Raw genomic sequence first — 10384 nt, forward strand, 5'->3', positions numbered from 1 at the left:
AAAACTGCAGGTTTGTTTAAGACCAGAAAGTCAACTGCGTCTGAGAATTGCGTGTTCATGAAAGCGATGGAATTTGTATAGCTCTCTATGGAGAGGTTTTGAGTTATAAAATAGTTGTTGGTTGAGGTTTGAAGTGGTATCGGCAAGAGTTTCGAAAAGCTAGATGATATTGCCACAAGCAGCGTGATGAGATTGTTAAGATACATTTTGACGCTTTAAGCTTCAGACTTCACTGGGGCTGATTTTGTGAGGGATTATTGATGTGTTTATAATGCGTTTGTGATTGTTCTGATTGCAATGTAATTCTGATTTCCGCTAGTAATTTTCGTGGCTTTTTTCTAATTTATGCTGTCAGATATTAACTCAAAGTTCGATATCTATTAGTACTGCTTTTGGATTCATTAGAGACGGCTTTGTAGTGTTTCTAATTGCGTATTCTTCGTCTTGGTTACATAGAGGGTGTACCAGGGAAAAGTGTCCACCCTGAATATCTTTTTGGTTGTTTGTTAACGAAAAACGCTAAAATAAGTCAACTTTGATAGGGAGGGAACATTATTTGGTGAAAAAGTTCTTTTTCAAAGTATCATCAATCTGGTCATGGAAACCACCCCTTTGAAATATTCAAATTGGAAGAAGGGTTGTGTTACACCTCGCTTGAAAGATAATTTTATTCTCTACATGGTCAAGTTTTTAGTTTTCATTGTTGTATGTCGGTCTTGTATAAATTAAAGAGATGTAACTGCCGTTGCTGAAGTGGCATCAATACGCTTTTGTTCCGAGGGATCCAAACTTAACAATCTAAAAAATTAAGCGTTTGAATAGGCATTTTGGGTGATCACGTGGTTGAATAATTTTTTATTCCTGAAAATTTAAATGGAAAAAATGATATACGACTTCTACAAGACGCCATATCTCTCATTATAACTAAAATACTTAAACAAGATCCCTGCCTCTTAGAACAAGAATTCGTTTTTCACTAAGATGGAGTGCCTCCACAATTTCTAGATGAAGAATTCTTTGGAAGATGGTTTGGGAGAAAAGTTCCGGTGGAGTGATCCACGGGATTCCCTAACTTTGGGCTCTTGATTTTTTTTTATTGGGACATTTTAAGACCAAAATTTATGGCACTCAACCTAATTCCCTCGAAGAATTACGTGCCTGAATCGTCGAAGAATCAGAAGGTCAATAACACCAGAAATGTTAGATAATATGCGACATTTTGCGCATTAACTGTACATGTGCATGGAAGTCAATGGAGATTACTTTCAACATTTCTTATTATGATAAAATAAATAAAATATCAATAAAAATGTTTAAAATCAAGTTATTCGTTTAATTTCTACAAGATCGAGATACAAAAATAAAAAATATGATCTGGGCTATGTAGAAAATAAAATTACCCTGCAAATAAGATATAATACAACACCCCATCCAATTGGAAAATTTCAAAAATGGTTTTCAGAAGTAGAGGGATGATATACACAACAGAAAAAATATTTAGGATGGACACTTTCTGGGATACTCTGTATACCAGGAGAATCACCACAGAGGCGAAAAGATAGGTTCGCAGGAAATTTTTTTTTATTGTGATTTTCTTGACAATTGTAGAATAGAAAATATTTCTTTAAATTTATGACAAGTTTTCGTGTTAGGTCTACTTGCTCCTCTTAACTACCAAGAAACCAATTTCTTTTAATTGCTTGTTTTGTGAAGAATCGGTGGTAAATGAAAATTTGAGCTTATAATTGAAATATTCTGGAGGTGCATAGGTATTTGAGTGTGTTTTAATTTTCCATGAAATTGCTACAACTGTATAAACTCTATTTTCCATTTGCTGTTTTGAGCTTCTGCATTTCTCTAACTTTGTTTTGGATCTGCTGTTCAATGATGACTCGATATTTATCCCCTTGTCCTAATTCTTCCATTTCTTTCAACCATTGTTCTCTCTCTTTGATATTCTCAACCACTAAAACAACAGCACTAATATTTATCTGAAACCATATTTCGTAACACTTACGTTGATCAAATTTATTGGAATCAATTTTGACCTCTTCACTTTCAATCTTCCTCATAATCTTCTCTTTTGTCACCACAATATCTTTATTGTACGCCATCTTATTAGCCAGTTTTTCCTTTTCTCTTTCTCTGTCAATGATAGAACAGGTTGCCTAAAACATCACGTTTATTTTATTGTTTTTAATACCAAATTTTCATCATACTCTGAATGGTTCTCTTTCATAAGCCCCAGATGAAACGATATCATCCCTCGAGCGCTTCTTTGAAGATCCAGGTCTAATGGTCACCTCCAACATCTTCGATCTACGATTTCTCGCCCAACTGCAATGTGTCGGAAGCGGTTCTCCATTTCTCAAGAAATAGTTGACTTTTTTTCTTTGCATCATTGAGAGTTTACTTTCCTCCATTAAAACTATAATTTTTCTTAAAAATACTTAAAAATGTATTAATAAAATATTCACAGACCTTTGAGGAATTGGTGAGTTTCCGGACTGTAAGTTGCCTTGGCTGGATGCAAGATCCCTCCTTGTTGAACGTTTTTGCTGGGCCATTCCATTATTATTATTTCAAATATCGTAAAAATAAATATAAATAGAGATATAATGCAAATCTATTCACAAGCAGTTTATTATTGCTTTGTCAATATATGCATCCATGACAACTCACCATTTAAGGATAGTTATTTGCAGAAATGTTCCTAAGGGCAACCCTTAGATTTTTTTTGGGAGGGGGAGAGGGGTTATGAATTGGATAATTAAAAATACAGGCCACCTGTTGATGCAGCCCTTATAATAAGTAATTGATTTGTATTTAGTTTATCCAGCACAGCTACTAAATCATATAACAGCGAAATTATCACGAGTAAAAAAACATACATTCAATCTATTTGATTTTATTAAATAATTTCAGCTTAAAGTGACGCGCTTCCGCTTTATTTAACGATCATTTGTACATGGTGCTTCATCCAAGAATTAAACAAGAAATGGAGAGTTTTAATTCAGTGTATCACATTCTTGTGTTGGTAATTTTTGGTGATCTTGTCTTTGGGTGCACCAATTTTCAAAGGTATGATTTTTTCATTTGTGTTGCTCGTTAATAAACATTTAAGTTTAAGACAAATTTTCCAATCACCTCCCCATGTGGCGGTTCTAATATTAGCCAGAGGAGGTTCTAAAGGTATCCCTTTAAAAAATCTTCAAAAAGTAGGGCAGAAAGCTCTTTTAACCCGATTATTACAAGAAGTAGGAAAGGCAGGTTTTGATTCGATTTGGGTCTCCACTGATCATCATTTAATCGCAGAAGAAGCGGCCAAATGTATTAAAATTTTAAGCGTTTTTCGTATTATAAATTCATAACAAGGTTTTAGTTGATAACGTGAATATTCACTGGCGGCATCCAGAATCTGCTACAGATGAGGCTTCATCTCTTTCGGCGACTCAGGAGTTCTTATCAAAACATCCCTATGTGAATATAGTGGGACTTCTTCAATGTACTTCACCATTCTTGAAAAAGGAGTACCTTTTTAACGTTAAAAATCTCCTTAAAGAGAAATTTGAATGTGTATTTTCAGTATCTAGGTATGCTTTAAAAACGATAAATAATTGGAGCATTATTTTAATATGACTTAGATCTTTTAAACTTCTATGGAGACAGAAAAATAATAGAGTCGTTCCTATTAATTTTGACCCGAAAAGCCGCCCTAGAAGACAGGATTTGGAAGTGCAGTTTAGTGAGAATGGTATGTTTTATTTTGCTAATAGGAGGATGGTGAATAAAGGCCAGTTTCAAAGCGAAAGGTAAGAAACTTTTTTTTAAACAAATTTTTTACCTAACTTTCATTTAATGACAATTATAGATATTCTTGTAAAGTACTTTTAATTTTTCGTCGACCTTCGAGAAAAATAACATGGTTTGTTAAGATGACGGAATCTTGTCATTCCTTCTTGTTTTTATGAGGTTATGTAATTTTACAGGTTCGCTATGTTTTTAATATTTGAAATTGTTTAAAATGCAGGGAATTACTGATATTGTTTACCGTGATCGAAAGTATTTGCCTTGGGGGGACATTCGTACGTGCAATTCGAGATGAAACGCCTACATTTATGGTACTCGTCACCTTATCTTTCTATTAGAAGTTGTCAGTAAAATCCCGTCCAACAGTAATAGTTCAGTTTTGTTTTTGCAATTATTGTTTATAATAATTATTTAAGATGATGTAAGTGGATTTTGATTGCTGTAAGTATTACTAGTTAATGGAGAACAGAAAATGACTTGTTTTTCTACGTAACTGTGTCCTTATTTTCTCTTAAATGTTTTAAATTACAATAATTCTGTGTTTAATGTATGTTATGCTGTATCAAATTGAGTGACTTAGTAATAATTCTTCACCACGACTTGATCCTTATTGTAGCTTTCTTAATGAAAGTATCTCTTGTATCTTATTGGTTTTTTCTTAAAACATTGAGGTTCATAATGAAATTTGCTACCTGTCATAGTAACCAGCTAAATCAATTTTTGTTTGGTAACTTTAAGACATTCATTTAGAATGTGTTATTTGACATTCTTTTCGTTAAGAAACAGGTACCATTTAGATTTCATAAAAATTATACTGCTGAAGAATTATATAGATTTTGAACCATGGATTAAATAATATAGTTTTAATATGCCATCCATTAGGAAAAATATTTTATTTCGTAACATTTTTGCAGTGTATTTAGATTTTCCATAAAATGGTGCCTTAACAATGTCGTAATTTCTACAATGAGTAATTCTAAAGCTATTGGAGCCTAAATGAGCATAAAAGATTTTGATGTTTGTTTAAAGACTTGAAAACATATAAATTAAATATTATAGTACAGTTATAGTATCTCACTAGCATTTTTAAATAAGTGTGACGTTATTGAAAAGAAAAGATTAGATTAGTTAATCATATTGCAAATAATAATTTGGGCAGTACCTTCCTACTTACCCATTTAACTACTAGGGATATGATTACATACAATTAAAACCGTCTCTTAATTTTTAAAATTATGATCCTCTTTAAGGAGATCTACCACAAGTAAAAATACCTTTTTCTAATGTAAAACAAAAGGGTAAAGCATTTAAAAATTTATTTAAATATTTATTACTACTATAAATTAAAGTTATGTTTCGTCCAAACATACGATCTTATAGAACTTTTCATTGTAGCTGTGCCATAATCGAAATTCCTCCTTACATAGATATGGAAATTGATGATCCTGTAGATTTACTTATTGCAAATATGATAGAGCAATTGCAATTATGACCACAGATTTAAGTTCAGGTAGGTAATAATTAATTGTTTATCTATTTAAATCATTATAATTTCTATTATTAATTATTAATGTTAAACATCCTTCTAAAGAAATGTTTCTTAGCTCTCAGACTTTTTTTCATGTCCAGTATAAATAATATTTATCAGCGATTTAACATTCCAGTTATTTTTAGAATTCTGATTTGGCATGCACAGAATGATTAATCACATTTGATGCTTCACATCCCCACAAGTTGTTATTGGTTTTAACATTAATTCTATTTCTGTTATAGTTGTTTAGTGTCAGTTTGTATTTTTCAGGAAATATCTCTACATAGGAAAATATGTGTCAAGTCAAGCGATTCAAGTGTATTTGTAATTTCACTTTATGAGTTATGTTTCCCCGATGTTTAGCTGTAGGTATGCATTTTTTCATTTCAAGTTGCTTTAAAAATTGGCTGGCCTTGAGTATTTGAAATTGGTAACTAGCAAATTCAAGTAATAACAAGATTTTAATTCACAAACCTATATTCACTAATGGGAACAGCCAAGATCGCATGTCGAGGGCAATAAATACACCCTATTTTTTACAAGATGGGCTGAGGAGTTCACTCTTTATTTCGTCTTCTTCAGGGCACACATATTAGTAAAGGATTCTCTTAAAAATATCTTTAAATTTAAGTATTCACATTTATCACAAACCAACTGTGTTCTGCATAGTAGGTTCTGATTCTACACAGTTTGTGGTTTACTCAGAACTTCTGAACATCTTATGACGACAATGTTAAAACTATCCTGTCTTAATGTGGAAGATTACCGTTAAAAAGAATAACTAAATTGTCCAAACCTTTATATTTCAAATCAGGTATTGCCATTGTTTTAACCAGCGATCTTAGATTCCATTAATGAGATAAGGATGCGTAATTAATTATTCTCATTTAATTTCATTGTCATTAATAAAAATTTATTTAGAGTTTATTATACCGCTAAACATATCAGTTAATTTGCCAAACTATCTTAATCGTAGCATACACGATTATTTCGATTTTTGGGTTTGTTTTACAATGTTATACCTTTTCTCCTAGCTGCGATACCTGTTTTGTACAGGGATCTCTATGAAACCTGCTCAAACAATGACGAACCAATTCACAAAGACATTTACCGGGCCCTGTTATCACAATGTAATTTAGATGCAGTCCAACTCAAGAAAATCTGGGACTTAGTGGGTCCCAATAAGTGCCCTCAGGGAATTGTTAATCGGACCAATTTTTACAAAACTTTAGCCTTAGTTGCATGGACACAGCAGGGGAAAACCATATCAGACAAATTGTTTGATACCTTTACTGGACAGGGTAAATTTTTGTGAAACATTGCAGATTTGAAATTTATTTAAGGGGGATTTTAGAGTATCCTAGTCCACAAATCGGAGATTTATCCGGTATAACGAATTTAAAACAAAAGCTATTTGTTCAAGAATTACCCTCTCTTAGTCGAAGTTACCATAAATTAATGGAAATCGATTGTGTTAGTGTTCAATTAGTGCCTGAAAAGAAGGGTCTATTTTTGAAATACTCAGAGTACTTGGTGACATCCAAAAGATTTGCCTGCAAAGTAACCAGGCGCTATAATGATTTTGTGGCTTTACATGAGCTTCTACTCAATAGATTCCCTTATAGGTTAGTCTCTTATATGATCAAAAATTTTACAATACAAATTAATCTTAAACAGATTAGTTCCAAGTTTACCTCCCAAGAAAATTATCATAAATGACACTCAATTCCTTGAGGAGCGTACTCGAGGGCTGCAAAGATGGCTCACTTTAGTTTGCCGACACCCAGTGATATATCGAGATGGCATAATAACATTTTTTTTGTCTGATGAAGGGTCTGATGTACAGCACCGTATTCGGAACGCTTTCAGGAAAGCCCCTGATGAATTTATGACCTCTGATGTTGCAGCCACAGCCAAAGTTAGTTGGTTAATGCTTGACTAATATTTAAGGATTTTATAATTATTGTTTAGGAGTTGCTACCTGCCGATAATGGGCAAATCGCCATTAGCAGAGACAATATTAGGTCGCTAGTTAATATTGTTGTGAGGCTGAAGCAAGATGTTGAATCGCTGGTAGAACAATCTCATGCCTCTGCTCGGGACATTGAAGATATATCCGCCCAACTGCAAAATATCGGCTCGATGAATAGTCAACAGTTTATGGAAAATTGGGATAGCGTGCAGAAGAATTTTGCTGGGATGTCGCGGTTCGTTAAAATTTCTCGCTAAATAATTAGTTTAATGATTGTAAACTTTTAATTTTTATTATAGAGAACTTAATGGGATTTCCAAAACAAACCAAATTCGCGCAGACTACGAACAAAGAACCGTGTGTGAAAAACTCGCTCTGCTTTACGACATTTTAGTGGCGCATAAGGAGCTCTGCGAGCGTTTGGAAAAGGGTCTGGCTAACGACCACCAAGTGGCCCTATCAAAAATGTTTGCCCTTAAGAAAAAGAAGCTACAAGGGGCTATTAGAGGCATCGATGCAGAGAGTGTAGAGCAATTGGAGGCTAAAATGCTGGCGCAAGAAAACATAATTTCCAACATTGATCTTAGAACTGATTTTAGTCTCTATTGCGTACATTTGGAAACGCAGTTGGTTTTTGCTTATTTGGGTACTTTACCGTCGATTCTTGCTGGTTTTGTGGATTTACGCACAAAGACGCACTTTGAGGTAAGTTTTTTACTTTAAAAAGGGCGTTGCCACAATTGTTGCGAAATAAATTAAATTACAATCATCAGTTTCAATTTCAATTAAAGTTAATTCAATTAGCAACATCTCTGTTTGATGTCGATATGTTGAATTGAAAATTAAAAAGATAGTTTTTTTGCATTAAACTTAGACCCACCATTACTTAAAATTAATAAAATTTCCATTTGTGGTATTTTTTATAGCTCCTAGATCTTTGGAGGAACTTGCAATCTCAGTACTGCATTTCCAGTAGTACTAATGGTGTTGGTAAGGGTACATAACAGTTTAGGTATTGTTAAGATTACAATATTGGGTGTAATTATCAAAAACTACATTACTGGAAATCAGACAACCTGCTAGTTAAAAGTGTATTTGACTATACAGCCTGCAAAATGTAAAAAGAGCCTAATTTTTGTTGGTAGCCACAGAGCATTAGGAGTCATTAAGGAACAACGGACTTACTTTATACAGTTTATGACGCCTCTGCCGTGTCTTCAATTCCCAAAAATGTTACAACATTTTCTAAACACGTTCATTGGATATCGGGTCCTTAGAGGTTCAACGCGTTCATATATCTTGAAAAATACAGGGGGAAATATATTTCTTTGCATGTATATGTTTTTTGAGTTATTTCTAAACTCGTACAACATATCAGTGCTGCTGCTCCTTCACTTTTTCATATTCTCCTGTAGAGATTTATTCCTCCTTATTTCACGACCCCCAACTTTAAAAAATGACTTTCGTTTGATTGATTTATGCAGTTTATTATCTATTGGCTTATTCTTAGTCCTTCTGGCTCGGCCAGTGTTTGTACCGCTTTATTTTAAAAAAATCTATGGTATGTAATAATAATAAGAGTCGGTAAGATGTGCCAAAATATCACAACTCATATCTTAGCCAACATTGATCGGCTGTATATTCGATTTAATCAATTCTCTATTGAGATGTATAATTTTTCTTAAAATTTATATTTTTGTATGGTTTCTAAATCTTCTAAATTATTTGGGTGTAAATACTGGTTACAGTAGGTAAAATCTTAAAATGTAGTATATTTTTATACAGGTACTAGCTTTTATATAGTTCTTATACAGTTTTAAGACCAAGTTTATATTTTTTATCACCTATGTATAGTCTACTTTTGTTGGGAATATATATATATATATATTATTTAATGGTTTCTTAATAATTGAAATTCTGGATTTAGTTGAACTCTCAATCTATTACTTGAATCAAATCAAAAGAAGAGATACGTGAATCAGCAGGTAAGTTACACAGTATATTTTACAGAAGACGGTGGAGGTTAGCTCATACCGTTGTTTTTTTAACAACAAATGTAAAAATGGGAAAGTACCATGTATGGGGGGCTGTGTTCTATATACATAGTATCGAGGATCATCAGTACATCAGGAACTGCACTTAAATGTATTTATCATAAAAACTTGTGAACCTTCTATAACAAAATAATTAATTGGCGAGTTTTGTATTGTAATAAGTATTTAAATTTACAATAAATGACGATATTAACATGTTATTTAATCACTTGCTGTTTGTTTGTTGCGTTTGTCTAGAAACCTGGGCAAATGAACCTTTAAAACAAACTCTATGTAGGTATGTAAAATTGATCGAGAGTTTTAGCATGTTGAAACGCTAAAGAATACATTTATTGTTACAGAAATTTATCCACACACCTAGGATTTTCAATGTATACATATGTACATATATGAATTATGAACATAACGTATCTTTAATACCGTTTTCGAAAAACCTCAGATTTCTTTTTGGATCAAGTTCTTTGTAATAGGAAATGTATGCATAATGACGCTAGTACCTTGAATTCATAACTTTTGTATTGTACTAAATCTTGGAACATCGCATGTATTGTTTCGAAGACCGATCAGCTGTATCTTTACAAAGGACAGGTCGTACTGGTATCATTTCGTAGATAATTCACTCCATATTAGCACGACAATGAACAAACTCTAATGTTCGTTATACTAATAATCGGGATAATCGGGTTTTCTTTTGTTAAGATTTTAGGTACACTCTTTGATTGACATTGTGAGTGGAAGTGGGCAGTATTTATTAATTATTTTGTGAATGAACCTGGACGCTGCTAATGTGATTCTGGGTCACGCTTTTATTGTACGGAGGTGAGTTCTGATTGTCGTTTTTTTGTGATTTACAGTTAAGTTTTGCCAAGTCGTCATTATATATATGATCATATATCGTATTCATACCCATATATTTGATGAATAGCTTATTCTTTCTACAGGACTGAATCGTGCTTCTTTCGCCGTGTAGTTTTCGTTACCGATCACATTTTCTAGCCAACAAGTAATACTTAAAAA

The 10384-nt window shown here is 32.9% G+C and overlaps 3 protein-coding genes across 10 annotated transcripts in view; 2 read left to right on the top strand and 1 right to left on the bottom strand.

Annotated features, from left to right (window-relative positions):
* Positions 1 to 1308: 1308 nt before the first annotated feature.
* LOC136346567 (UPF0193 protein EVG1 homolog) lies at positions 1309 to 2885 on the bottom strand. 3 transcript variants are annotated; one of them, XM_066295821.1, is made up of 5 exons: positions 2683 to 2885; positions 2482 to 2626; positions 2220 to 2428; positions 2018 to 2168; positions 1309 to 1966 (listed from the first exon to the last, which is right to left on the bottom strand). In XM_066295821.1, exons 1-5 carry the CDS (start codon positions 2683 to 2685, stop codon positions 1821 to 1823), a joined length of 654 nt encoding a protein of 217 aa, XP_066151918.1. In that variant the 5' UTR covers positions 2686 to 2885; the 3' UTR covers positions 1309 to 1820. The 3 variants fall into 3 exon arrangements, with proteins under 3 accessions (XP_066151918.1, XP_066151921.1, XP_066151920.1); XM_066295824.1 differs by having other exon boundaries at positions 2482 to 2558; positions 2683 to 2882; XM_066295823.1 differs by lacking the exon at positions 2683 to 2885 and having other exon boundaries at positions 2482 to 2670.
* A 796-nt stretch (positions 2886 to 3681) lies between these two features.
* On the top strand, positions 3682 to 9203 carry LOC136346563 (sorting nexin-8-like). Of its 6 annotated transcripts, none has more exons than XM_066295810.1 (8): positions 3682 to 3812; positions 5206 to 5320; positions 6376 to 6642; positions 6696 to 6966; positions 7019 to 7259; positions 7313 to 7548; positions 7613 to 8018; positions 8240 to 9203. In XM_066295810.1, the coding sequence occupies exons 2-8, from the start codon at positions 5299 to 5301 to the stop codon at positions 8315 to 8317; spliced, it is 1521 nt and encodes a 506-aa protein (XP_066151907.1). In that variant the 5' UTR covers positions 3682 to 3812; positions 5206 to 5298; the 3' UTR covers positions 8318 to 9203. The 6 variants fall into 6 exon arrangements, with proteins under 6 accessions (XP_066151907.1, XP_066151905.1, XP_066151906.1 ...); XM_066295808.1 differs by lacking the exon at positions 3682 to 3812 and adding an exon at positions 3951 to 4251; XM_066295809.1 differs by lacking the exon at positions 3682 to 3812 and adding an exon at positions 3951 to 4231.
* Positions 9204 to 9581: 378 nt separating this feature from the next.
* Samuel (SAM-motif ubiquitously expressed punctatedly localized protein) overlaps positions 9582 to 10384 on the top strand; it is a 215141-nt gene continuing 214338 nt past the window's right edge. The window contains exon 1 of the mRNA XM_066295814.1: positions 9582 to 9585. The gene's annotated coding sequence lies outside the window, so the exon portion shown is untranslated. The remainder of the gene's footprint in view (positions 9586 to 10384) is intronic.

The sequence above is a fragment of the Euwallacea fornicatus genome, chromosome 23 (genome assembly GCF_040115645.1).
Source record: "Euwallacea fornicatus isolate EFF26 chromosome 23, ASM4011564v1, whole genome shotgun sequence".
NCBI lineage: Eukaryota > Metazoa > Arthropoda > Insecta > Coleoptera > Curculionidae > Euwallacea > Euwallacea fornicatus.